This window comes from Lissotriton vulgaris, chromosome 12 (assembly GCF_964263255.1).
Source record: "Lissotriton vulgaris chromosome 12, aLisVul1.2, whole genome shotgun sequence".
Lineage (NCBI taxonomy): Eukaryota > Metazoa > Chordata > Amphibia > Caudata > Salamandridae > Lissotriton > Lissotriton vulgaris.
The window spans coordinates 706,400,615-706,414,689 of record NC_141700.1 but is presented as its reverse complement, the minus strand read 5'-3'; the positions used below and the strand labels follow the sequence as shown (position 1 = coordinate 706,414,689).

The window sequence follows — 14,075 nt, the reverse complement described above, 5'->3', positions numbered from 1 at the left end:
TTGCTACTTTAAATAGATTACAACCGTATGGTTGTCGCACTATCTGCTCTGAAATGGACCACCCACGTATGGAAAGATTTATCTTCTATCTTGGAGTTGTGATTTAATTCACTTTTTTGATGACTTACAGAGTACAATATCTCTGTACAGATTTCAATCGACAGCAGTCCTGAAGATGGTTTCTACAAATTACTCTTAGGAAACCGAAACGTCGACCCTACATCTTATCCCTATCTTGTTTTATTCAATGTGACTGGGGATAGATGTCTTTTAGGTTCTGTTGAGTCACGTATTGATTTATTTCTGTGTGTACCCACAGACCTATTTTTTGTTTGTTTACTTATCTGTATATGAAGTGTACCCTTTAAAATTCCTTTTGATAAAAATCTATTTTTCTAATACACCTCGTGTTTTGTTTATATGTTGTGTCCTGTTAAAATTGAGTTCACGTTGAATTAGAGTCTAATAGTACTCGATTTGTTCACCTTAAGGATCATGAATTCATCCTTTTTAAAGCTATCACAAATTACAAAATACATACTAAAATAAATTCCCTTGAAGGCACTTTTACCTTTTCAGTTTAATTACCCAAGCCCTCAAGTGTTTATTTGGGTCGCTCACTTTTTAAGCATAATTACAATGGCCCTGATTTTCATCATTGATTTGCACCGGGCTCAAGTCACTGAAACGGGCCCGAGCACACATACAAAGCAGTCTGCACACTTTTTTAAAACACCTTTGTAGAGTATCCACGTTCTCTCTTCCTCTTTCCTTTACACGTAAAGGCGCACACAAGTCAGTAAACACTTGCTATTAGTCAAACACTCACACAAAATGCTCACGCAGGAAAAAGGACACTTTTAACTCCTTACCTCATGTGGCTTCCTTCATTGCCACTCTGTGGGTCACCTGGATTACAGAGCAGTGTCTGAATGGTACAGACACTGCTCTGTCAAGCGCAAGGTGAATGTGACCTCTTCAACGCCCACACGCTGTTGAACGGTTCGGCGGGGGCTCAGCACAGGGCTCAGCGGAATTAGCAATTAACAGAATATCGGACATGAGTACCGGTACTCTCCTTGGCGGAGGGAGAAGTGCAGGTACTTGAAGGGATAAAAATAAGAAGTGCCGGTACTCAGTACCGGTGAGTACCGGCCCATTTAAAGGCGGTTGACCTCGAAGCTGGGGAACCGGGTTAGAGTCTCGCCAACAACTCTCAACATCCTGTGATTCTGGGCAAGTCACTTAATCTCCCCGTGCCCAACAAAAATGAATGTGTCTGTAACGCAACTGGTGCTCATGTAAAGCACTCTGAAACCTGATATCTTCGGGTCTAGTTAGCGCTATATAAAACTCTAAAAAATAAAAAAAAGCAACAACTATAGATCGTTGTGTATATAATACTTTTCTGTGGAACTGAAAACTAGGGGCCAGCTGTATGAACACATTTTCACATAGACACAGAATGGGTAAAACTGTTTGATACATCTGGACGGAAGTAACCAGAAGCGGTAACACAAGGTGGGGCCAGGCAGCCCCTTCTGTGGCTGGTTCTCTAATCCTCCTCCTGCGCTCTTCAGCCCTCACCTGTGCATCTCTCTCCACAGCTCAGTGCTGCCTGGCAGTCTTCATCCTGCTGATCCTCAGCGACTACTGGTACCTGGCACTACTTCAAGGCGCCTGGCTCTACCTGGACAAGGACACACCTTCCTCTGGAGGACGCAGGTCAAGCTGGATCCGAAACTGGAGTCTCTGGAATCATTTCAGAGACTACTTCCCCCTCACGGTGAGTGAAGAGCTCAGACTCCATTCGAGTGAAATTGAGTAATTGTTGTAAACTCATTTCTCACTGAAGGCAAAAAAAAACAATCCAATGAAAGCTTTTTCATGAACAATACATAATACATGGTTTGCCGGGCAACATTTCTGTAGACCATATTCTGACACACAAGAGCTCTGGCAGTGCCTTAAGGTTGGTGAAATGTTTTAATGAAAGTTGTTTTAATGTGTTCTTGTTGTGTAGGGGCTTGATACCACCATTTCAGTACAGACACACATAAATGAATTTTAATAATAAAGAAACTGGGAAACAATGCTCTCTGCACTAGACTTTCTGGGTATTGTGGCAGCTAGATAACCCTTCTAGCAGGATAGTATCTTGGTTAGCCTTCACCTGGCACCCAGTTAACCTACAATGATCATAATGTTGAATTGCTTCATCCTACCGCCTTCAAATTGCACATCAGACTACAGCTTATTATGGAATCCTCAAAACCAGTGTAAGAATCTGCCAAACCTATTGAACAATACAGAGACACCGGTAAATGCTGTCTATTTGTTATAACCGTCAGCCTTGGGTTGGGCTTACCACGTCCCTCCCAACCCCAAAACCTGTTGCCTTGCTCCTCCTTTTTTTACTGATTAATTTTTGTTGGTTTTAGGGTTCTGCATGCTTTACCACCGCTGACCAAAGCTAAAGCGCTTGTGCGCTCTCCTTTAACCCTTTCTGTGCGTCGGACGGCCCCCGGCCTCCGACGTCAAGGTGGGCGTGTACGGAGGACAGCCGGCGGCTGTCCTGACCACGCCCAGTCATAAATCACCCGCACCGCGGCGGAATTCCAGCCGCGGTCACCGGGTTAAACACAGTGAGATTGGCTTACACCCAATTGGCACAGTTAATTTACTGAAGTCCCTATTAAAGTGGTAATACATATCCCAATGGCCTGTAAATTAAATGCTACTAGTTGGCCTGCAGCACTGACTGTGCCACCCACTTGCGTCACACTTTAAACATGTCTCGGACCGACCATTGCAACCTGTATATGCAGTTTTAACTGCCATTTCAAGCTGACAATAGAAACCTTTTGCCAGGTGTTGGTCGGAGTCCCAGTCCCTCGCCACTGTCATCAAATTCAAGACCCGGGGTACCACACTCAACGTTACGCCAAGTAAGGACACCATGTAAGATAGCCCTGCTCACAGCCTTAGTAGCTTGGCACGAGCAGCCAGGCCTATCTCCAAGGCACGAGTGTACAGTATGTGCAACCACACTCGCAGCAACCCACTGGTGACACCACAAATGGACTCCAATCAAGTTTGATAAAATGAGTATTAACTTTTATATAAAAAGATATACGATCAGACCACACGATCCAAAACCAATATATAATCAAGGGTAATATTCGTTCCGGCTGGCTGGTAGGTTCAAATCCCAACCACCGCTTTCAAAATGTTTTGCTGGTCCCAATGCTAGAATCACACACATTGCAATAATCGAACAATAGTGTGCTGCGTAATGATACAATCCTGTGCTGGGCAAAGGATAAATAATACAATGCATAAAGTACACCCCAGTACTTTGCAATGAGTGAAATTATTGCAATGCGTACCGCTACAATCCTGTCTTGCGCAATGAAGGAATAATGCAATGCATCACACCCCAATCGCGTACTTTGCAATGAAGAAATTATGCAAAGCGCACCACCACAATCATGTACTTTGCAATTAAGGAATAATGCAATGCGTAGCTACAATAATGTACTTTGCAATGAAGAAATAATGCAATGCGGGTCGCTACCCTCTTGTACTTTGCAATGGAGAAATAATGTCCGGCATCATAAGATAGTCTGGCAGTTCGTTAGCAGCAATATTGGCAATGTGTATTAGGACAATCGGCCTCTTTGATAACAGTTGCCCCCCACAAGTATCAACAATGACATAAAGTACAGCTTTTCACTCTGGCCCCACTACTGCCACTCCTTTGGTCAGTACAGACCCCAATCTGAGCCGAAGCAAAGGCTCACGTCGCCAGAAGGACTGAGAGGCCAAGAGTATCCCTCCGAGCCCTCACCCCACCCAGGCAGTGATCCACGTTACCTGGGGGCACAACCCCACTCCTTTCCTCCTTCAGTAAAGTGGGCCTTCGTGCAGAACTTTCTCAATGGGCCTCAGCGGCTCGGCCTGGCAGCTCAGCTCCTCCGGGGCTGCCGGTCCGGGCAGCAACTGTTAGGAAGGTCTCAGGCGGCAGGGCGCACGTACCCCACGCCTCTGAAATTACGTTACTCTGGGTGGACATTCACCACAGCACCCTCTGGGTCTATTATGGCATGAAGCCACACACACAACGCTGATGGGACTTCATGTCGACTTCGAGTGCATGTTCACCAGGCACTCCTTCCTGCAGTCTCAGTTGGCACCAAGACACGCACACTGCACTGCAAAGGCTCGCAGTCTTCCGGTGCGCACGATGACCAACCACGCAACACTGCTTCACTGAGACTTACTCTAACTCTGGTGCCCTGATATTCAGGCTCTAACTCTGGTGCCCCGATATCCAGGCGCTCTTTTCCAATACCTTTGGCCGCAACGCGACATGCTCACCGTGTCCGAGCCTCACTTCTCCTCCAGTGCACTCGATGACCAGGCGCTCTTCACCAGTGCCTCCGGTGCACCCCGACATGCACTCTGGGAGTCAGAGACTCTCTCCACTTCAGATGCACACGCTGACCAGGCGCTCTTCAATGCCTGCGGAGCACCACGACAAGCACCCAGCGCATCCGAGACTCACTTCTTTGTGTGTCCAAGATGACAGGGGACACCTTCCGAGGGTCTCAAGCTGCCACAGCACACGCCCACCGCGTCGCTTGAGACTTCTCCGGAACATTTTTATGTTCCCATGTCTCCAAACAGGGATTGTGTTCAACAAGGGGTGGAGGGAAGGGGGGGGGGGCAATTTCCACTACTCAAGAGTGGGAAGTCCAGCAAGGGCAGATGCCCCAATCAAGTATTCAAAACAAGGAGCGCTGTGCCGTTCCTCAGGGGGAGAAGAGAGATGTAGAAGTCACACTACGTCTCGGTGCCACTGGGTCTCACTGAGATCTACAGTTGAGCATCCATTTGTTGGATGTAATATCCCCACACACCCTTTCAAGTGTCATGCTTCATCATATGGGCTACACCTCGTCGGGTCGGCGGTGCAATACTCGACGGGCTCACCTCAAAGAGGGGCACTTTGCCGGAGATCTTTTAGCCAACAGCCATTTGGTGAAGTGCGGGTGTGGGGCCAGAAGTGTGTAGACGTGATTGTGAGTTAAAATAAGGCTGGGAGTACCTGAATGCAATTTTATTCTGGGGGTCTCCTGCCTCAATTAAAAGGAAGAAAACCGACACTCGATGGAATATAATGTTTCCTATTTCTGTGTCGGGTGGTGTGTATATTTAACGTTCAACATGTTTCTCGTGTAAGTGTTTATTAACTTGCGATTCTTCAGGACCATACAAAAGGAGCGGTAACTGTTTACACTAGAGGATCTATCTGAGTATCCAGTGGGTTATAAAGAGTGTCACAAAAATGCGGTGCTAGTTGTGTCAAAGTACCTGTGTTCAGCTGGATCTACCTAATATGTCTAGTGTCCAGGCAACAACAGTACCCGGCGGTCAGCACATCAGGATTTGGCTTCCATATATTTAGGATTTCAGTTGCTGTGTGCGATCATCTATGACCTACCCATGCCGCCGAGTCCGGGATGGGTAGGGCCAGCTCACCTCGGGCCCTTGGGGGTAACAAGACATAGAACAAAGCACAGTCTTCTTCAAGCAGGGGGACCCAGCGCACAAAGCTAAGTCCTAACAGGCTCTTCCTTGGTTAAAAGAGAACTGCAGACCAGCCCCAGATCATGAAGCAAGGGTCGGTCCTGCCCAGCAGTCTCTTCAGTTGTTCCTTCCTTAGCAGAGGTTCATCTTGACCACAAAAATGTGTCCAAGCCATTTCAGTCTCAATCCATTTCTATTCCAACATTCAGGGGTCTCCGCTCTCATAGTATACACATGAATGTCTTTGAAGTTCGTTGTGCTCAGGGGTCTCTGACCCCTGCCTAAATTAGTTCTGGGTGTCTCCCTCCTAGTGTCACCTTTCTCCCTTTGATACTGGGGGGTCTAGATCCTTAATTACTCAGGAGGACGGGTCAATTGTTTTATAGCAGCAACCCAGGCCTCTTCAACTCCCTGGGCTTCTCATCCGCCTACTCTCCAGATGCAGGTCAGCCTGGTGCCATCTCAACCCCTCCCTTGGATAAGACCTCCCCCAGCTCCTTTCCCCTCTCAGATCCAGACAGTCAATCCACATTCAGCAGAGACCCACAGAAATGCTTAAAGAACACAACTCAGCCACTTTCTAAAAGAGTGGTTTCTGAACAGTGACAAAACCACTTTCATAGAAAGATGTGTTATGACACTGAGTTCATACATGCTAAACTTCACTTCTCCATTTTAAATTCATGGGAAACTAGGCTAACAAACACAATACCCAGCCTTCCCCATTCTGTCCTATGGGCAGGATGGCCTTTCACCAGTGAAAAACTAAATGTTGTGTTTTTCCCTGTCGGGACATAGCACACACACTCCGTATATGTCCTGCCTTTTACTTACAGCGCTCTGCCCAGGGGTTACCCCTAAACTATCACAGGGGTGCCCACTGTGTACGCAATAGGAAAAGTAAGGCCTGACAAGTGGTTGCAGTTGTCAGGACAACATGCTAACTTAGCAAACTGCGTGCAGGCCCTACACTGCATGCCTGAGTTCCCTTCTCCAAGCACCTTTGCATTATTACCTCTGGCACACACAGTGTACATCACTAGGGACTTTACTAGTAAGGAAATCATGCCAATCATGGCCAACCAATTACCACTACACTTTACACAGGGAACACTTGTACTTTGACACTGATCAGCAGTGGCAAAGTACCCAAAGCATCTAAATTGTCAACTCTGTCAGGAAAACGGTCTAGGGGGAAAGCAAAAAGCTTACGGATAATCTGTCTTTTAATGGCCCCCTCTCCTCCAGCTCGATACTAACCTTTCACCCTTCTAGATCACCTGATAATAATATATTTTCCTCCTTGTTGTCTTAGGTCAGGTTGACCCTTATCTGCCTTGCACTTTACCAGTTTCCCTTGCTGCTCCTGTTATGTTCCTGTATTTTGGCTACTCCAGGGTATCGGGCCTTCTTTGCCCCTGCTTCTCCCAGTGTATTTCTCTCTTGTGCCTCTTGACTTTCTCTTGGGTCCTTCTCTGGCCTCTGCTTTTCCCAGTCTATTGCTCTCTTGTGCTTCTTGACTTTCTCTTGGGTCCTTCCCTCGCCTCTGCTTCTCCCAGTCTATTGCTCTCTTGTGCTTCTTGACTTTCTCTTGGGTTCTTCTCTGGCCTCTGCTTCTCCCAGTCTCGTGTGTCGTTGTATTTTCTCCTTCTCTAATTTCTTGCATCATCCTCCATTCCCCTCTGGTCCAATAGTCTCTTGTGCCCCTTCAATGTGATATGGGACCGCTGACTTACTGCTCTGTCTAATGCATGAAGATCTTATGTGTAGCTTTGTTTTTCTATGGACCTAGCAAAGGATTTAACGTCTCTTCTCGACAACTGTGGAACCCAGCAATTGCTTCAGTGTATCTCTCTCCTGGAACGAAACCAAGGCTTCGGTCTCTGCTCTTCATGCTCGGCGCCAGGAACCCTGGCCCTCCAGACTCCCACAGCTACACTGCCACAGATCTCCATGCCGTGGCCCCCAGACGCAACCCAACTGCCTTTAGATGCCCTGCTCCTCAGTGGGACTGATCACCTGCCTCCGCTGCTGCTTCACTTCCACCCCAGGGCCGACTGCCTGCGCAGGAACCCACAATACACTGTCCCCATCAGCCGACACTCCCACCACCCCCCCCCCCCTCCCCAACTCTGAGGTACTTTTTCAGAACCGGTACTAATCCGGTAACCCAGCGGTGTCAGGGCAACACCCAAAGATCCCGGATTCCCCTGTCTTGGCAAACAGACACAGGATACTTCTTGATGACGTCAAAGACCAAAGTTTATTGGTTGCAACCAGGGACAGAGATCTACGAAGTACACACGGGTAGTTCATCCGAGACTGCACACTTCTATGAACGGAACACAGTCTTTTATGCCGAAAATTACGCCTCTGGCAACATCACAATTTACATTTGGTGCATTCAAACTGACCAATAGCAATGTAGCATTTCAAAAGTAGCAAATGACAGGCAAAAACAATCCCCTTTTCCGTTGTCCAGCCCACCAAAACGATCGCACACATGCCTGGTTTCCTGTTCGATCAGGCCGGACAAACCCATCATAAACCCTTCAACCCAGATCGATGAACATGTCGTAAAGGAAAGGCAGAAACAGATGGAAAGGAGATAGAGGAGGTGGGAACGGTGTATCATAAACTCGGGCACGTACTGCCCTTTGATCTCTATCAGGCCAGCTGCTGTACAAGGAACTGACTCAGCGAGATTCGCCCCAGGCGAGGAGTCAGTTCGGCCAGGTCAACCAGAAGTCAGCTAAGGCGTACGTGTCAAGGACTTTCTCGGCCGCAGTCATCGGGCCTATGTTAGGGCAACCACACAAAATGGCTGCCACATACAAAATGGAACCCGGAGGTTCAGACTAAATCCTCAAATGCAGAGTGTTCTCCTATATTGATTCATACGAAAACACTCAGACACATTACACTCGCCATTTGCGGTCATTAGAGACCAAAATCGTCCATTTCCGACGATCTTCATAAATCGGGCTTCGGAAATTTCGAACCCAATTCGGAACCACGGAACCACAGACCCTCCTTTTGCCCTATCTAGGCAATAAACACAGACCCATTTTAATCTGAATCCGGATCTATATTCATCAGATCATCGATTATGCTGCTGTAGCATCATCCTATTACCAAGCATCTTTCTCTGGACAGGTTTCCGTACACACAAAGTAGCACAAAGGCCACAAATAGCAGGAGCGCACTGTACACAGAGACAGAACTTGAACAGGATTTCTAAGACCATCCCAATGACCATCAGAATCTTCAAACCCCAAGTGGATATCAATCCCCATAACCATCCCATCAAAGACCAATCTCCTTTGTCCAGATGGACAGAATCGGAGATTTTGTGCAATTTGGAAATGGCCTGGAAGACTGATGGAGCGTTGTCTGGAATAAAAACAAAGCAGCTTGATTGAATCAGTCTACAAACTCCACCTCGATCTGCCAGGATAACATCTAGGGCAACTCTATTCTGAAGTGTCATAAGTCTATCCGACTGAAGCTCAGCAGTCAGGTTACCAAGGGCACCGGCAGTTTCAACTATAGTGGACTCGACCACTCTTGTTAGCTGACGAATATTCCTACTGTTAGCCATAGGTCCCCAGAACGGCAGAAAACCCTTAACAAAATCTCCCAATTCTTGACCTGCAGTGTCTTCTTGGCTAAAGACACCTCTAGCAATTCTCGTCTTGTGGTAATCCGCCACCGCTGTAAAAGTGGGGGGGTAACAGAAAGGAAACAAAACATGTGCCCGAAAAGTTAGGGGGCAACCATGTATAGGCTTTGTCGTAGCAAACAAAGTAGGTACCCTTAACAGCTAAGAACGCTGGGGAAGACTGACAGAAACACATAGGTCTCAGCACAAACGCTCTTCCCTAACTGAGCCTTCGGATTCTTACCATTGCCCTGCAAACAATAGTAGCCCTTATGGGGCACTATCCAGATCGGTGGAGAACTTTTCGCTTGCTGGTTAATACTCAGACTCACTCCATATCCAGTTACGTTCCAACCACTATATGGTTGCCTCTCATCTTTCGGAATAGTCTCTACTGCATTAGTCCCTCTAATCATGTCGACTATGCCTCTAGCTAGGGGGCTATTCTTCGGATTATCTTTCGGTGAACGTAAGGGGTGAACGCTGTGGGCATAGATAAACATGGTTCTGTAAGCTCGAATCGAACCATTTAAACTGAAGGGCCAAACCAGATAAGGAATACCCTTATCGGTTGTATGGGGCATCAAACCACAAATCCAGCAGTTCGTTGTATTAATCACTAACTGATGCTGGTGCAAAAGTTGAATGAAAGAATTATTGGAGAATTCCAAACGTATGACTACTTCATGTTCAGGCAAAGGGTGGAAAGAATGAGAAGAAATAGTAGGTGAAGGTGTAGGTTGCACAGTGGAGTTGGACGTCATTTTAAAAACAAATGCTGCATAACCAGCTATAAAGATCATGACGCTTAATAGCAAAAATAAACATGGCATCAAAAAGCATTTCTTCGACATTATTTTGCATATACTTTTTCTAAAAGTCAATGTCTGCACAGGTCTCTCCAGCTCAAAGAAATCCATCCTAAACTAAAGGTGCTGCCCGCGGTGGTTGGTTGATTCTGCTTGAGAGTGCCTCTGCTGCACCCAGGAAGATTGCCTCGGGCAAACAGAACCCTCGAACTAGTGTCTCAGGCTTACACTCCCAAGACTGGTAGCAACCGCGACCCTAGCAGCAAGAACCGGATGGCAGTTCAATAAAAACAAAAATGAGTAGATCCTTGGAGAGTTAACCTGCAAACAGTAAAAAAAAAAAAAACAATTTTTATTAATGCTTTATTTGTCCTTCGTTGTCGGTCTCAAATTGTATCGGTTTCTTCCAGGTAATTCTTGATCGGAAAACAAAAGAGGTACTGATGCTTGCAAAAGTCTATTACTCCTTTTCTGAACTAGTCCCAATCAAACGAGCATCGCTGAACGGCACAAACTTCGGTATTATCTCGGTCTCAGAGCCTGCAAGACCCTCTTGGACCCACTTGTCATAGGGCAAAGGAAAAGGTGCATTTTTGGTATGCGAGCCGTGGATCCAGTTGCGCTTTCCACGCACTCGCACCGCAGCTCTTGTAGACCATAAGACCTGATAGGGCCCAGTCCAGCGGGGCTGCTCGTTCTTCGTTCGCTGGAAGTTTCTGCCGAAGACCCAAGCGCCGGGCTCAATAGCGTGGCCTGGATCCTCTGTAGCTTGAGGAAGGCTGTTGTATACCTGTTGGCGTAAAACACTCATTTTAGTTGTCAATTCACGCAAATAGTCAAGCAAAACAGGGTGTTCGAGGTCGCTAAACCTCGTCGTTCTTGGTACGCCCCAAACATTCGCCGGAAGACCAAACACAGCTTCATATGGACTCAAACCCATTCTCGAATGCACAGTCATTCGGGTGGACAAAAGTGCTAATGGCAGAGCATCTGGCCATTGTAAACCAGTGCTTTTTTGAATCTTGGCTAACTTCAACTTAAGAGTGCCATTGTAGCACTTGACTAAACCAGCTGATTGGGGATGATTTGCAGCGTGGAATTTCTGCCTAATTCCGAGACCATCACACACTCTCTTCATAATTTGACCCACAAACTCACTTCCGTTATCACTCCAAATAATTCTTGGCATTCCGAATCTCGGAAAAAACTCTTTTCATAACTTTTGCTGTGGACAAGGCAGTGTTATTCTTAAGGGGGTAGGCTTCTACCCATCTAGAAAAAGAGCAAACAACCACTAACATATACTTCAAGTTGTTGCATCTCTCCATATGGATAAAATCTATCTGCAAAGCCTCGAACGGATACGTAGGAGGAGCAAAATGACCAGCTGGTGTCGGAGTTCCCTTACCAGGATTATGCATCAAACACACCATACAGTTCTTAACTAAATTCTCCGCACATCTGGGAGTTCCTATATTCTGCCAAACCGGAGCCAACAACTTGCAAATCCCTTTCACACTAATGTGTGCCACTCCATGTGCATTTGGAACAACTGGAAGCACATGCGCGTTAGGCAACAACCATCTCTGATGTTCAGACAAATCAGTCCAACACCCATTCGAGTCTAACCTACCCTTACTTTCTCTCCATTCATCCAACTCTTTCTCTGTGGCCTCACTCTGAATAACTTTCACGCTTTCAATGGTGTCCTCACACATACCCTTCTCTGGAACCCATCTCGCCAGACCCGCAACATACATTCGACTCATCACATTTCTAGCAATTTCTTTCGCAACTTCATCCGCAAACGCATTACCACGACTGTCATCCGTAACCTTTTTATGGGCACTGCATTTTACAATCGCTACTTGCAAAGGTAACGTTAGAGATTCAAGAAGTTCATTCACCAGTTGTCCATGCTGGATTTTCGTCCCATGCGATGTCAAAAATCCACGTTCACGCCACAATCGTCAAACTATGGGCCACACCAAACGCATACTGGCTATGTGTATACACATTCACTCGTTTTCCTTTCGCCAACACACATGCTCTCGTAAGTGCAATCAGTTCAGCCGCTTGCGTGGAATTATGTGGGATACGTGCAGCTTCGACAACTGTATGCAAAGTCGTCACAGCATATGCTGCAGTTGTATCACCATTCGGTAATTTAAAACACGAACCCTCAACCCACAAAGCATCATCACAGTCAGGGAGAGGAGTATCCTTCAGATCTATTCTCCCGTTCGTCTCTTCTTCGGTTCTCAAGAAACAATCGTGTTGCTCTTCGCTATCATCGTCTGTCTCGAGCGAAATCTGCAACAATGTAGCCGGGTTTAGAGTATTGCACCTCTTAATGTGTACATGGCTCGCTAACAACGTAAGCTCATACCCTGACAACTGAGCACTAGTTAAGTGCTGTGTCTTCGTACCATTCAACAAGGTATCCACTGCATGTGGAACCATAACCACCAACGTATTATCCATAACCAAACCCGCAGATTGTCGAATCGAAACTGCCGCTGTGGCTCTCAAGCAACTCTGCAACGCTCTGGCTACAGGATCTAAAGTCGATGAAAAGTACGCACATGGGCGTTGCTTCCCGCCAAACTGCTGAGTCAAAACCGATAATGCACATCCCTCTCTCTCAAGGACATACAATGTGAAAGGCTTACTGTAGTCGGGTGTACCCAACACAGGAGCCGAACACAGCGCATTACGTAGTTCAGAAAAACTCTTTTGACATTAGTCAGTCCAAGGAATAGGATTTGGAGTATCTTTAACTGTAAGAGCTTTCAAAGGCTTTGCTAGAAGAGAAAAATTCGGGATCCACTGTCTACAGTACAACATAATACCCAAAAACGCACATACTTTTCTCTGTGTCGTAGGAACACTCATCCTCGCAATAGTCTGAAATCTTTCTGGGGTCAGTTTCCTTCCCTCCTTCCAGAAGAGGTGACCTAGGTAGGTAACTTCTTGGCGACAGAATTGTAATTTCGAGAGAGAAACTTTATGATGGCAATCAGATAAATTAGACAACAAGGACACAGTGGCATCCTTACAGATGTCTTCGGTATCAGCAGCAACCAACAAATTGTCAACATACTGGATAAGGGCTGCACCGTCAGGAAAAACTAGCGAGTGAAGTTGAGTCTTCAGAGCTTGACTGTAGATAGATGGACTCTCGCAATAGCCTTGAGGAGCGCGTTTAAAGCGGAAGCTTCGTCCTCTTAAAGAGAATCCAAAAATATCTCTACTCTCCATGGCAATCGGAATGCTGAAGAAAGCATTCTTTAAATCGATTACCGAAAACGAAGTGGCAGAAGCAGGAATCAATGTCAATAATGCAGTAATATCCAGCACAACAGGGAATTGTGGAACAACAATCTTGTTCACTTCACGGAGGTCGATAACAAACCTATACACAGGAGGCTGTGAAGAATCGGTTCTTTTCAAGACTGGCAAGACCGGACTATTACACACATTACCTTGAGTCTCTTCAACAACACCTTTGTCAATCAGATCATAAATGATCGCCAAAAGTGCACGCTCACCATCACTTGAAATACGACATTGTGGAATGCGCAGTAACTTAGCATTCACCTTCAACGTCACAACATATGGGGGAATATCTAACAGGCCCACATCATTCGGACCCGCAGCCCACAATGAATCTGGTAACGAAGACCGTTCAGGTGGGAGACAATCCTTTGATACATATATTGGAGCAGTGGCGGTGCGTCCATTAAGGGCGCTGGGGCGTTTCCCCCCTACCAGCCGTCCGGACCGCAGCTTCCTCTGCTTTTGTGAACTTAAGTAAACCGAACTCTTAGTCAGTTTACTTAAGTTCAGTCAGAGATCGATGCATCATGACAATGCCTGTGAGTTAGCATGACATCGGACCGCCCACCTGGGCGGCCCGACCCCGACGTCATGCTAACTGACAGGCATTTACATTGTCACACCAGGGGCAGCAGCACAAGTGCGCAGGAGTGGGGACGGAGGGCCAATTTTTC

General features: G+C 46.6%; 1 protein-coding gene across 1 annotated transcript in view; it reads left to right on the top strand.

Moving 5' to 3' along the window:
* Positions 1 to 14,075, top strand: part of LOC147678053 (2-acylglycerol O-acyltransferase 2-B-like) — a 47,514-nt gene that overhangs the window by 12,289 nt on the left and 21,150 nt on the right. Inside the window, exon 2 of the mRNA XM_086945948.1 lies at positions 1,608 to 1,786. Within this exon, the coding sequence (XP_086802074.1) occupies positions 1,608 to 1,786 (179 nt within the window). The remainder of the gene's footprint in view (positions 1 to 1,607; positions 1,787 to 14,075) is intronic.